The sequence below is a fragment of the Homarus americanus genome, unplaced genomic scaffold, assembly GCF_018991925.1.
Source record: "Homarus americanus isolate GMGI-L3 unplaced genomic scaffold, GMGI_Hamer_2.0 scaffold57980, whole genome shotgun sequence".
Taxonomy (NCBI): Eukaryota; Metazoa; Arthropoda; class Malacostraca; order Decapoda; family Nephropidae; genus Homarus; species Homarus americanus.
This window is the reverse complement of record NW_024716703.1, coordinates 16,238,634-16,254,189: the sequence shown is the minus strand read 5'-3', so window position 1 is coordinate 16,254,189 and position 15,556 is coordinate 16,238,634. Positions and strand designations below refer to the sequence as shown.

At 37.2% G+C, this 15,556-nt stretch overlaps 2 protein-coding genes across 2 annotated transcripts in view; one reads left to right on the top strand and one right to left on the bottom strand.

Annotated features, from left to right (window-relative positions):
* Positions 1–8,400, top strand: part of LOC121858391 (asparagine synthetase domain-containing protein 1-like) — a 119,082-nt gene extending 110,682 nt beyond the window's left edge. Inside the window, exon 8 of the mRNA XM_042354835.1 lies at positions 7,350–8,400. Coding sequence (XP_042210769.1) covers positions 7,350–7,596 — 247 coding nt within the window. The 3' untranslated portion in view covers positions 7,597–8,400. The remainder of the gene's footprint in view (positions 1–7,349) is intronic.
* A 618-nt stretch (positions 8,401–9,018) lies between these two features.
* LOC121858315 (E3 ubiquitin-protein ligase RNF126-B-like) overlaps positions 9,019–15,556 on the bottom strand; it is a gene marked incomplete in the record, with an annotated part of 60,407 nt that continues 53,869 nt past the window's right edge. Inside the window, 1 exon segment of the mRNA XM_042354655.1 lies at positions 9,019–12,510. Coding sequence (XP_042210589.1) covers positions 12,363–12,510 — 148 coding nt within the window.

Sequence of the window (15,556 nt, the reverse complement as noted above, 5' to 3'; positions counted from 1 at the left end):
GTGTCTGAAGTGGCCAGTAATACCATATATTTACTGATCATAATACTTATCTCCTATAAATAATTAATTTAAAATTTATTTTTCACATAGAATATTCAGTAAATGACTTTTAAATAAATAAACAAATAATTCGGTAAATCTATTTCAAGGAAATGGAAAATAAGCAAACAAATGTTATTTACCATGACCCTTCCCTCTGGCTCAGGGTGAGATGGAGGGGAGATAAAGAAGGCTATTTATAGCCCGTCTTTGTGTCTGAAGTGACCAGTACCCTAATGCACCATAAATAATTCATTTAACATTTATTTTTTGTATATATATATATATATATATATATATATATATATATATATATATATATATATATATATATATATATATATATATATATATATATATATATATATATATATATATATATATATATATATATATATATACTATATATATATATATATATATATATATATATATATATATAATCAACGAACTCACCAGCAAGGAATCTAGACTCTGTTATTTTACACAAAGCCTGTTCAACGAGCTGATGGCGCTGCGGAACCTCAATGGGAAACTGCCCGTGCTCTCTTTATGTGGTGTCAGTAGCATTTTACCGAATCCAGCTGGTATGAAACGTGGAGGTGTGGCTTACAGTATATACTTCATTTTAGTCCATAACACGCCGACTTTGAATATAATCAAGACTCACCAGCAAGGAATTCCAACCTCAACCTAGTGGGTGTGACTAGGAACGCCATCGCCAGGCCACAAGGACACTAAAAAGTAGTTCTCAGGGATTTCCGTTATATTTCACACAAAAAGCCTGTTCAATGAAAGCTGATGGCGCCGTGAACCTCAATGTGGGAAACTGCCCCGCGCTCTTATGTGGTGTCAGTAGCATTTTACCGAATCCAGCTGGTATGAAACGCGAGGTACATATATATATCATTCTTTAGTTCATATAACACGACTTTGAACATATAATCAATCTACTCCTCACCAGCAAGGAATCAACCTCGACCTACTGGGTGTGACTAGGGAACGCCATCGGCCAGGGCCATGCAAGGACACCAAAAGGTGTTCTAGACCTGTTATTTCTGGCTACTGAAAGCCTGTTCAACGAGCCGATGGTGCCGCGGAACCTCAATGTGGGAAACTGCCCGTGGCTCTTATGTGGTGTCAGTAGCATTTACCGAATCCAGCTGGTATGAAACGCGAGGTATATATATATTTATTTTTAGTCCATAACACGCCGGACTTTGGACCATTAAGGTTCAAATCGCACCTCACCAGCAAGGAATCGAACCCCTCGACCTACTGTGTGACTAGGAACGCTATCGGGTTAGCCACAAGGACACTAAAGCAGTTCTAGACTCTGTTATAGAGCCATTATGTGCCCGTTCAATCTAGCTGATGGCGCCGTGAACTTCAATGGGAAACTGCCCGTGCTCTTATGTGGTGTCAGTAGTATTTTACCTAATCCAGCTGGCAGCGAAACGCGAGGTAACATATATATATACTTATTTTAGTCCATATAACACGCGACTTTGGAACATATAATCAACGGTAATCACCAGCAAGGAATCAACCTCAACCTAGTGTGGTGTGACTAGGAAACGCTTATCGGTTATAGGCCACAAGGACACCAAAAGCAAATTTTGACCCCCTGTTATATTTCACACAAAGCCTGTTCAACGAGCTGATGGCGCCAGTGAACTCAATGGAAACTGCTCCGTTTCAGTGCAAAATGCGTCAGTAGCATCATTTTAATCCAGCTGGTATGAAACGCGAGGTACATATATATACTCTTCCATTTTAGTTCATATAACACGGATTTTGAACATATAATCAATCACCTCACCAGCAAGGAATCGAACCTCACCTACTGGGTGTGACTAGGAACGCCATCGCCAGGCCACAAGGACACTAAAAAGCAGTTCTAGACCTGTTATATTTCACACAAAGCCCGGTTCAACGAGCTGATGGTGCCGTGGAACCTCAATGGGAAACTGCCCGTGCCTCTCTTATGGTGTCAGTAGCATTTTACCTAACTAGCTGTATGAAACGCGAGGTACATATGGCAGCATATACTCATTTTTAGTCCATATATACATGACTTTGAACATATAATCAACGACCACCAGCATGAAATCCAACCCCACCTTACCGGGTGCGACTAGGAACGCCATACATCGGCTAGGCCACGGCGACACTAAAAGCAGTTCTAGACTCTGTTATATTTCACACAGCCTGTTCAACGAGCTCGATGGCCAGAACCTCAATGGGAAACTGCCTGCGTTTCTTATGTGGTGTCAGTAGCATTTTACCAATCCAGCTGGTATGTTCCAGGTACATATATATACTATTTAGTCCATATAACACGCGGACTTTGAACATATAATCAAATCACCTCACCAGCAAGGAATCGAACCCTCGACCTACTGGGTGGGACTAGGGAACGCTTACCGGCTAGCCCACAAGGACACAAAAGCAGTTCTAGACTCTGTTATATTTCACACAAAGCCTGTTCATCGAGCTGATGGCGCCATGAACCTCATTGGGAAACTGCCCGTGCCTCGTATGTGGTGTCAGTAGCATTTTACCGAATCCAGCCGGTATGAAACGCGAGGCACATATATATACTCTATTTAGTCCATATAACACGCGGACTTTGAACATATAATCAACGACCTCACCAGCAAGGACTCGAACCCTCGACCTACTGGGTGTGACTAGGGATCGCTTACCGGCTAGGCCACAAGGACACTAAAAGCAGTTCTAGACTCTGTTATATTTCACACAAAGCCTGTTCATCGAGCTGACGGCGCCGTGAACCTCATTGGGAAACTGCCCGTGCCTCTTATGTGGTGTCAGTAGCATTTTACCGAATCCAGCTGGTATGAAACGCGAGGTACATATATATACTTAATTTTTAGTCCATATAACACACGGACTTTGAACATATAATCAACGACCTCACCAGCAAGGAATCGAACCCTCGACCTACTGGGTGGGACTAGGGAACGCTTACCGGTTAGGCCACAAGGACACTAAAAGCAGTTCTAGACTCTGTTATATTTCACACAAAGCCTGTTCATCAAGCTGATGGCGCCGTGAACCTCATTGGGAAACTGCCCGTGCCTCTTATGTGGTGTCAGTAGCATTTTACCGAATCCAGCTGGTATGAAACGCGAGGTACATATATATACTTCATTTTTAGTCCATATAACACGCGGACTTTGAACATATAATCCACGACCTCACCAGCAGGGAATCGAACCCTCGACCTACTGGGTGGGACTAGGGAACGCTTACCGGCTAGACCACAAGGACACTAAAAGCAGTTCTAGACTCTGTTATATTTCACACAAAGCCTGTTCATCGAGCTGATGGCGCCGTGAACCTCATTGCTAAACTGCCCGTGCCTCTTCTATGGTGTCAGTAGCATTTACCGAATTCAGTAGAATGCGAATTATTTTTAGTTGAGTTGACAGTATTACCGAATCCAGCTGGTATGATTATATGTTCAAAGTCCGCTGATATATGGACTAAAATGAAGTATATATATGTACCTCGCTTCATACCAGCTGGATTCGCAAATGCTACTGACACCACATAAGAGGAACGGGCAGTTTCATTGAGGTTCACGGCGCCCATCAGCTCGTTGAACAGGCTTTGTGTGAAATATAACAGAGTCTAGAACTGCTTTAGTGTCCTTGTGGCCTAGCCGGTAAGCTTCCCTAGTCACACCCAGTAGGTCGAGGGTTCGATTCGCTGGTGAGGTCGTTGATTATATGTTCAAAGTCCGCAGTATATGGACTAAATGAAGTATATATATGTACCGCGTTTATATATATATAATATTAAGTCAATGCGCCGGTTAACGTCCTAGATACGTTCTTGGAAACGTGACGTTAATCCAAAATGGACGCTGTCCGATCATCACATAAACTTTTTATTGATACTACGCAGGTGTGGAATACTATATACGCATATTAAGGTTAATTTTTGTTTAAATCACGCACCACGTGATGCAGGTGGACACTTTATCTCAGCAAAATACATTATATGACGCTATATTAAAAAATTATTCACTGTTTTATAAGGATTCCAGCAACGCCGCAGCAGATGGGAAGAGAGAGGTAACGAGCGAGGGGCGGGGGAGGAGGTAGTATTGCTTCAACAGTTGGCGCGAAAATAGGTCTAATATATATAAGTTCTTAGGTGACTAAGCTTCTCTCTTATAAAAAGCCAGTGAAATGACCTGGGTGAATATAATTAACATAGCTGGAATTCTTGTAACATACTGATTAATTTGAATATAAACATGCTATAATTTGCACTAGACAAAACAATTTTAGTACCGTAATTAATTTAGTACATGTACACTCCAGCTTTGCACTGAGGTCATTTATTTCTATTATGTTTCTTTTAGTATGGTGTGTGCATGTAAATGGATGAAAATAAATGAAGAAATCTCTGTAAATCTACCCAAAAATACAGTTGAAAAACTTTTTTATAAAATGTACTACAGTACTGTACACTAATGTACAAAAAATTTTATCTCTTGAGCAAAATATATGACGTTTATATTCAAATTATTGGCTGTCTTGCAAGGATTCCAGCAATGCAAATTATATTATCCTAACTTTAGTCTGAGATATTATATAAGATAAAAACTGTAAGCCTAAAAGCCTGGCTGGGGGGGGAGGGGGGGGTGGACGGAGCCAGCCACGCCACCCAGCGAGGGGTTGCGGGAGGGGGTGGGGGGTTGAGGTGATAAGTTTGAGGCGAAGGTCTCTGTGTTTATTTAACAGTCCCACTGAGTTTCTCTCATTTTAAAATGCCAGTGATATGACCTACGAGAATATAATTAACATAGCTGGGATTCTTGTAAGATACTGATTTATTTGAATACAGTGACACCTCGTTTAACGAAATTTCAGTTAACGAACTGCCTTCCATAAGAATCTTCAATTCGGTTAACGAATTTCTTACGAACCGACCTCAACATGATTTCGCTTGCACTGGCCGGGCAACCAGCTTTAGTATCAGTCCGCCAATACATTAATCAGTTCTAGGGCTTAAATTCCTTACTGTTTTAGTAAATATCAAGAAGTTTATACTATTCAATAATTTTAAGTTTAATATTAACTTTTTTAGTCATTTTAACAATTATTGAACATAATTGAAGGTAAAGAAACTAGTTTCTGGCGTGCCATCTAGCCTGTTAACACACCAGACAGGCGTTAGTCTCTCTCTGTTTTCAGTGGAGGTAACATCTTGCTTGAGACTCTTCAACTAAACGCTTTTTTCTGTGTTTCCAAGCAAATTATTGGTCAATTTGAAATATATTTTACATATTGACAATATATAATGCAGTGCAGTGTTGATTTAAAGAAAATAATCTTGAAATACACCAAGAGAACTAAAATTTTATAGGTGAAATGGTGCCATGGGGTGACTTCTCTTCCACCCCAATGCCTTCTCTTCTTCCTTCTCCTCCACCCCCATTCTAATTCCCCTCCACCCCCATTCTAATTCCCATCATCATCATCATCATCCAGGAGCCTTCTACATACACACCTCAAAGTAAGTGAACTTTTCTACCATTTTTGTGGAATTTAGGAAATTTTCGGTGAGCTGGAACCAATTACCCAAAAACCCATTGAAACAATGGTTTCGGTTAACGAACTTTTTGGTTAACGAACGACCTTCTGGAACGGATTGAGTTCGTTAACCGAGGGGTCACTGTATAAACATGTTGTAATTCGCACTAGAAATAACAATTTTAGTACTGTAATCAAATTAATACATGTGCACTCCAGCTTTGCACTAAGGTCATTTATTTCTTTTATGTTTCTTTTAGTATGGTGTGTGCATGTAAATGGATGAAAATAAATGGAGAAATTTATGTAGATCTACCCAAAAATACAGTTGAAAAACTTTTTATAAAATGTACTACAGTATTTTACACTAATGTACTACATTTTTATATCTTGAGCAAAATATATGACGCTTATATTTAAATTAATCTCTGTCTTGCAAGGATTTCAGCAATGCAAATTATATTATCCTCACTTTAGTCCGAGATATTATATAAAATAAACATAAAGAAATCACCACTCTTTTGTCTGGGAACACAGGGAGGGAGGTAGCCAACCGAGCGTGAGGTGAGGTGACAGTGTCTTTATTTATTTGAGATAAGATTTGACAGTTGGCGCTGAAGGCCTGGGTGTTTATTTATCATTACTTAAGAGTGACTAAGCTCTTCTCATAATTTGCCACCCAAACGACCTGGGTGAATATAACTTACATAGCTTGGATTCTTGTAAGATAGTAATTTATTTGAATACCTGTATAAACAAGCTATACAGGTATTTGCAATAGACATAACAATTTTAGTACTGTAATCATTTAATACATGTACAATACAGGTTTGCACTTAGGTCCATTGTTAACCGAGGGACCACTGTATTGCAGTGAACATTTTACGATCATTTAGAACCACTAAATATACATATATAATGTTATGGTAAATATCATAAACACACATAGGAATGGCTAGGTTTATTACAAAGTGATGAAAAGGGTACGCTTAATACTGTAGTCCACAAAACATGTAGCTATGCTTTTTTTATTTGGTCCCCTGTAATACGAGTCCGTTTTCTCTCACATCAGGACGCCTGAGTCCTCCATTTTCTCTCTTAATCTTAGAGTGCACCAGAAACTTTACTATTTTTAGTAATGCCACAGAATTTGAAATTGCAACCCCAATTGCAACTGGGGTTGCAATTGTTGAGGCAGCTAGATATGTCTGATTACAGCAAATGTGTTATTGTCAATTTGTAGGTGAAAGATTTTATCCTCAATAGATGTAGGTTAACATTTCACCTGTAGGCAAATGCTTAAAAAAAGCCTAAGTAAGGAATCATATTCCTTTAGCACATAATATCTGACTAGTATGGGGAGGATCATCGTGTCTCCGTCAGGGGGTCGTGGAGTGGTGGTCCAGCAGGCGTCATTTTTTTTGGGGGCACGGCGTTAACCGGTGCATGACTGTATATATGGCACCACCACCACTGAAGGAAGAACAAGCCTGATACAGATACCCAAATTTGAATGCATAGAAAATGCTACATACAAGTACAGGTGTACTGCACTGTAAAATCATTAAATTACAAGCATAAACTTAACTAATAGCTATCCATACCTTCCTGTGAGTAATTTTGATGTTTTTATTTTATTATCTTGTAATTAAGAACTGCTGTTTTCCCGTTAGTTAATTTTGCAAAGAAATAGAGGAAGTATACATATAAGAAAGCTCAACAGACTATCATCTCTTACAGGTTTCCGTACTTGGATGAAGATGTTGTGTCAACACTAAACTCTCTCCCAATTTGGATAAAGGCCAACTTGCAGTTACCACGTGGAGTAGGGGAGAAGTTTATACTGCGTGTGGCAGCTGCTCACCTTGGTCTGTCCTCTGCTGCCGGTTTACCAAAAAGAGCTATTCAGTTTGGTTCTAGAATAGCAAAACTTGAAAATTCCAAAGAGAAAGGGTCAGATTCCTGTGAGAGGTTAATGCAGAAATAACATCAGTTGCTAAAATGTACAGTACACTTGGTAAAAAAGTATGATTCAGAAGGAGTCCAATGAATTTAGAAGTGAAGGGTTGGTAGGCATGATTGTGAGACATTTCCTACCTATTATGGTTGGCCTAAAATTTAGTTATTTCATTCAAAATATAAAACTAGTTTGTTGCAATATGATTGGTGAATAACAGTATGCCTCACAGAGCCTTTATCAAAAACCTTTGTTCCTGGTGTCATTTTGTTTTGCACAAGAATTGTAAAGATACTTTATTTTTTTACCGAGTGTTCATTCAAACTTCTGTGATCAGACCATCCTGACTGAGGTCAGGTGGTTGAGAGATGGTGTAAACACACAAAACCACTCTACAACCAAATACACTTCATTTAAAAAAAAATCAAGGTAATGATGTGAATTAGATTTTAATTACAGTACATGATAATTAGCATAACTGAATTATATTTAGTGTGTTTATGAAATCTATTGGGCAGATTCTCCTATAACACTTGCAGTGACAGTGCCTCTGCCAGCATGTGTGGCCCCAGATGTAAACTTGACCTGCCACCTGCAGCATTGTACTGCAGTAAATTGTCTAAGTCCTTGTAAAAAAAAATGTCCTATATTGCGAGATAAAAATAAAATTGGTCTTTTCATAAGCCGGAAGTGCTGTGCACCAATTGTTTTGGCTAATGGAGATATCACTATATTAAAATGATTATAACTATGTTTGGTTTCTAGACCTCAGTAACGCAAACATGTGTTCACATTTACCCTCCTAAATTTACCACAAATAATAATAGCAAATTATTCAATGTTTTATTATCACTGAAAGGGCTTCAGACATGTAGGTACAGTTCACTGAACTTTCATTCTTGTAAACAAACTCATGGGTAGACGACATGCAGTAATGATAGTAATGGTAGTACTGATGGCAATTTTGACTAAGGGTGCTTCTTTATTTATTTGATGTGGAGTTAATTTTGAATGAAGTTTGGATGTCCCCTCCCCCCTTTCTTTTTTTTTTAGCTTGCAAGGTATTTTATATACAGTAGTTACCTTTTCCCCCCAAAAAAATCCGCAACTGCGGAATTTTGGGCCGTATAACGAACCTGGGGGTACTAAAATTTGATTGCCGTGAGTGAATTTCCATATAAAGGAGTTTGAAATTCCATATAACAAGGTCTTCCCTTACCTGAAAAAATTCTGGGGATGTGGAATTTTTTCCGAGGATGAGAAAATTCATCTCCATACCCAGAAATTTATCGCTCCCAGAACCTCTCTGCACCTATTATTCCAGCTAACAGGGATATCACATTACAAAAATTAAAGTGGAAGAGACCAATAACAACACATTTTTCTAGACCAATATTCTTTGGTTATCTGGAAATGTATGTTCTAATTGTGGGAATGTTAATGAAATTCATCTTTAACCCTTTCTTTGCTATATTTATAAATATGGACTTTTCCTGACACAGGTTTTGGCAGGCTATAACTAAATACTCTGCAAATGTAAATTACTGACTCCAAGTGAAAAGATGGCAACTCTTATACAAGTACAAGAACTCTGTAAAAATGCCTTAATGATAATCCCAACAATCTGGTAACCAACAAGAAATTCAGTCATTGTTTTGGTAATTAATGTAGTTAATAATTTAAAATACAACACCAGTCATCATGATGAAGTTAGTTTTAGGACAGCCAAAAGAAAGAATTATAAATGCAAACAAGTTGACAAATTCTGATACTGTAATTAAATTTTTCAAGTAGAGTACTTTTAAGTTTAATTGTGGCTTAAACCTTCTCTCCAGAATTTTCTTAGGTAATGACTGGACTGTCACATAACAGAAAAATCAATGGGTAAATAATAGATAATATATTAAATAAGGCAATTTTAGGTACTGTATAAACAAAAGCTTCCTGGCAAACTAAATTTTCACACTCGGAAAATGATTAAGGAAAAAATGCAGTTTTGGGTATTTAATTAAAAATAAAGTATTTTCAACATGTCAAAATGGCATTTCAAATACATTATTTTTATATTGTATTATAACTTATCAGCTCAAAAGGCATATTTAACAATTAGATTATGTAAGACAAAGTACAGTTGGTGGAAATGTGTTATTTACTTAACCCTCACAATGATGATTGTAAACAATATCTAATTTACCATAAGGTGATAACAGCATGATTTTCATTGTTTTCAAAGAAGTTCTAGTTCAAAATTCAACTAATTGGGCCAAACTTTCATGGAGTTGGCTAGACTCTGGCAGGTCCAATGGGATTGGGGAAAAGGGGATGCCACTCTAATGCTCCCCTGGTATACAAGGTTTAAGTATGCTATTTATCAAATTACCTCAATTAGTCACCAAAACCTATTGGTTCTATAAAAACTACTTTTTTCATTGCCATTTTATCAGGAAGCATGTTTGATCAGCAATTAAGTAGAACTACTAGTACAGTGCTGTATCACCAATCCCAGTAACTATGTCCAGAAAAATAAGGTGATCAATAGTCTCAGCAAGAATGATACAGATGAACTGCCATCTGCTTTCATCACTGTGCTTTAAGTGAACCAAATTGACAATGTAACATACAAGTGATACTGGCTTCTCAATTGTATTACTGTATATATGGTATTTTACATATTCATACTGTAATTCATTCATACAGATATTTATAATTTCTAGTTCCTAGTACAGTATTCTCCTTAACTGATGCAACCACCCTTTCCAAATAAAGAATCAATATACTATACCATATCCAAGTAAAACAGGTTTGTCTTAAAATAAATACAATGTAATTTGAAAAGATGTTCTATTAGGTGTATGGTAATGCTTTTACTATTTTTTTTCTTGCTAAAAATTGTACAGTAAAGAATAAAATTATTTAATTAAAACTGGTATGGAAAGAACACCAGTTTGTCCTAGGCTCCTCTCCTGAGTCAGTCTCATCACTTTAAACAGCATCAGGAGTTCATGCTAAAACCCCTAATCAGTCACATCACTTTTTCTTCAAAATTGCCCCAACGAAGACTTCCTATTGATGCCTTCATGAAGATGATTGGCGAGATTCACAGTATTCAACTGGTTAGCATAATAGCTAGAATGTCAGTTACTGTGAATTTTTTGTTGAGAAAATTAAATTAGCCTTTATGGATTCCTTTAAAATTTACAGCTCTATGATAAAAAAAAATTAATAAAAAAAAATACAGGGGTTACAAACAATGATACAACACTCAGGTTAGCACTCTCATTCTGAGATAACCTGAATAATGAGATAAATGCTAACAATGACAAACACCTCATAAAAACCCATGTTATAGAAATTATTTTGTCACCCCAAATATTACATCAAGCCCATTCTGATTACCCGTACCACGAACTATTCACGATCAACTAAGGAAACCGTGAACATGTGGCTTCCCGTTTGTCCCATTCCAGACACCTGAAGGAAAAATATGCTGATTTAACCATCCAGCTGCAAGAATACTGCCAAGATACAAACATATGGAGAACAGTACCTACATGTGATAGTAACATACACTGGGGGATTTTGCTTATTAAAAAAGAAATACTCGGGGAGTAAATTATGTATCTTTTCCCTGAACATTTTTAGATGTAAATCATATAACTATGAACTGATAATAGTTTCTCAACAATAAGATTAATAAAAAGCAAAATTAACTGATTTAAGCTGCACTAAATGACTATCTGTACTGATCTGGTGAAACAAAAATAATCTTCTGGAATATTTATTGACAAGAAGCATATATAGTACATTCCCCCAAAAAACCATGTGATTAGACGACTAGCCAGAGTGCATTTGGGGCTAGATTACTAAATTATTTTTGTACACAATGTAAATCTGAAACTGAAGAATATTCATTTACATGGACTATTTACAAATAACCTTTCATAACACTGCAGAACTCTACATGAAACAAAATATAATTTCCTATAAGGATAAGGAGCTAACAATTTAAAAAAATTATAAATGTTTCACTGTATGTCACATACCACAGAAATAATAAATCTAATTAAAATGCAGAAAAAGAATACACATAAATCTTGAATACAGTACTCATGAAGGAAAATCACTTTGGCTCTTATATACTCACATTAATGCTTTTCAGTCTTGTTGAAATTTTCACATTATCTGATAATTCATGAACATACTGTACTGACTTGGACAATTATTTAATTTTGACTCCTTGAAAGCTGATTATTATGTCCGATGAAAATTCACTTCGTAAAATTTTATCCACAACAGTAATGTTACTCCTCAGTATTGTTCTTCACACACTTGTGTATTATCATACTACTGTACAGTATATGGAAAAGTGTAATTACAATAACTAACAGTCAATAAGTGTACAGTTATGCAAAAAAAATGGTTAAATTATTTTAGTACTGAAGTCTTATGAAGCTCATTTCACATACATGATTTGCAATAAACATAAAACCAATTGATTGTTCATGATATAAAATAAAATGCCACACAAGTGAACTATCTGTATCATACACAACTTCAAACAAATGTACACTGATCATAACTTGTGGCCATTTCTTAATTAATTTTCAAAATTATCCTTATTAATACTTACACTCTTATGAATGTCTCATCCAGTATACATAAGAGTATTTCTTATATCTCCTGAAATACTAGTCCTGTGTAGATGTCTGAACACCAGTATAGTTGAGCAAGCAATTGTAGTGCTACTGTAATGTGAAACAACAGAAAACTTTAAATATGACAAATTCCACCTAACATCAATCTAGCTCTTCCTCCAACAAGGGTCGTGCTGAGGATGACCTTGATGTAGGGGAACTGTTGCTAGTTGATGATGCAGACGATGAAGAAGCACTCGTGCTGCTGGCCAGAGATGATCCACTCGCTCCTGCTTGAGGCCTAGTAAACCTAAAATACAAATAAAATAAATAATATACGATACAATAAAATAATTACTTTATGGAAGAAATTTAACCGCTTTATCATATAAACAACACTAATTTGAAATATGAATGGTAAAAGCCAAATCTTTCTCTTTATTTACATAATAAAAAATTAATCACAGCTGTCATGGAGTGAAGTGTAAACTAGCTGGACTCTCAACCTATAAAACACAAGTTTCATCTCATGCCCACCTAAGATTGGAGGAGCACCACCGCCTACATTAATGGTTCCCAACCTTTTTTGGCTGTGACCCTAAATTTCCCAACAATATGGTGTCGTGACCTTCGGGCATATAATATATTATATAGCTTGAATGTTAAGCAAAAATTTTTTGAACTTTATGATAAGTACTATATTTTTTAAATTGTCTGAGGGCCCCTTGCGACTCAGATTTTGGTCACGACCTGAGGTTGGGAATCGCTGGTCTACACTATCTGAAGAGCCAAATATTGTCCCTTCTGGAACTTGGCTAAACCAGGGTCCACATTTTATAAACACTCGTGGTCCTGCCATGCGCCTGTGCGTGATAGCAGGCCAACCGCTCATGTTCCTGTGATACCAATGAGTGACTCAAACGAAATAACATTTAAAAACGTATTTTTGCGTGATTTAATTTTAATATGCCGCTGACTCTCCAGTGTGTAACTGAAACACAAGCACACTCCGCCTCTTTCTCATCACCTGCAACATTTTTCCTTGTAATGATGGACATGCAGGGGTACAGTAAACCCTCGTTTAACCAACCTATATGGGGAGAGGGGTGGGTCGGATAATCGAGGTACTGTACAATTTTTTTTTTAAATATGTATAGAAATGATGAATGTACGACAATTTTGAAAAATTTGGTACAAAAGAGCTCAGCTGTGTAAGCGACCAGCGTGGGTGCCATATTTGTTATTGTTCGGTGGTTGATTGACGCTTTTCCAACATTCACTTAGAATCTAATTATAAATTTATTTGAGCTCTGAAATAATGAGCACTAAATGTGCTTGTGAGGAACAGGAGGATAGCTTTTCTCTGCTACTTTCTTGAATAGAATTGTATACTGTACTGTATGTAGTACAGGTTGAGAATCCCATATCCAAAATCCTTGGGGCCGAATGCATCTTGGATTCCGGATTTTTCGGATTTTGGGATACCTGTACACTCACGCGCCAGTTTCGATGCACCCTCTACCCCTACTCCTGACTCGATGGAAGTTGTAGCCTTGGCTTCATACCAAACGTCTCCCCCCTCTCACTTCTCCCCACCCATCGTTCAGTGGTGCACTGTGGTAGCTCGAAGCTTTACTGGATTGTACAAATAGCAGTTCATGATGTAATATTTGAGAGAATATATGCATGATACACTTTTTTTAGTGACTTCTCAACACTTTATTTACCATCACTATACTGTACAGTAGTCCCTCGGTTAACGAACGGTTCGATTAACGAATTAGCTCCCATAAGGAAATTCAGTTCGCTTAACAAACAAAACTTTGATTAACGAAATCCTTACGACAAACACGTTTTGTTGTGAGCATCAGCTGATCAGCTAGTCCGCCAATACAGTAATCGGTTCTATGTTTACATTCGTTTCCAGTGGAGTAAATATCAAGAAAGTTGTGTTCTTTAATATTTTTGCATTTTTTATATTAAAATTATTAGTCATTTTAATTTTTTTTAAACATACTGATAATATAAGCAGTACATGGAACTAGTTTTTTTGTTCGCCCATCAGCCGCTTGACTCACCCACCAAAGCGTCTCTGTTTAACTTTGCTTACAGTGGAGGAAACATCGTGTTTGTTGGTCTCTTGAATACAGAGTATTTTTACGTTTTTCATTAAAATTATTGGTCAGAATAAAGTTTAGTTAACATAATATATAGCACAGTGCAGTGTTGATTTAAATAAAATAATCTTTAATTACAGCTAGTGAACTTAAAATTTTAGTGGTGAAATTACTGCATGAAGCATGGGTGAGAAAGATGATTCCCCTCAGGGTTCCTCTCCAAAAGGAGAGAGGATTTTCATGTCGGAGAATCTGTCAGTCCAGAGCTTCCTGATATTATTATGGAAGGTGACTCGCCTTCCAAGAAGCATTAAAATGCTTCTCTTCTCCCGTCTCCTCCACCCCCACCTCCTTCTCTTCTCCCTTCTCCTCCTCCACCCCAACTTCTAATTCCCATCACCATCATCAACCAGCAACATTCTACATACACACCTCAAAGTAAATGTACTGTACTGTACTGCATTTTGTTTATACTTCGTATGTACTCTTCTGTGAGTTGGAACCAATTACCCAATATCCTAGTGAAATAATAGATTCGGTTAACGAACGACTCTGTGGAACGAATTGTGTTCGTTAACCGAGGGACCACTGTACTTAACATCACTATACAAGAGGGACCGTTCGGTTTACAGTCCTGGCTATGACTTCCCTCGAGCCAGGCGTAGGGGTAGAGGGTGCATCGAAACTATGGCGCGTGAGTGTGCCTCGCCCAGAGTGGACTGTGCCCAACTCTAAGCATGAAATTCATGTACATCACATTTACAGAATATGGATACATATAGTCTGCAAATAGTTTAATGAAATATTTTTAATAATTTTGTGCATGAAACAATAAGAAAAAGATGTACAGTACGTACATTGAACCATCAGAAAGGTAAGCTCCCGTTACCGTAGGCCCACCTGTAACTGCCACTGAAATTTACCATAGCGCAATCTGTGTCTTACCTTCATTCATTAATTTATCACAAGTTCATGCTTAACCTAGTAAAATTTGTTATATAACCTATTCAGTGTATCCTATACCATGAATATAATGAAATAAATGTGTGCAACCTACATAATGAAGCAGCATACCAGTACCAGTTGTTGACAAACACAAAATGACAGGCTTCCAGTTTCCACCTACGCTGCTGTCGTTTGAGTAACAACAAAAGGTTATTTTTAAATAACCAGTTACCTTCCATTTTAAGTTCATGATAAATATTTGCTTATTTCATGATCAGCATACAGTGAGTTCTG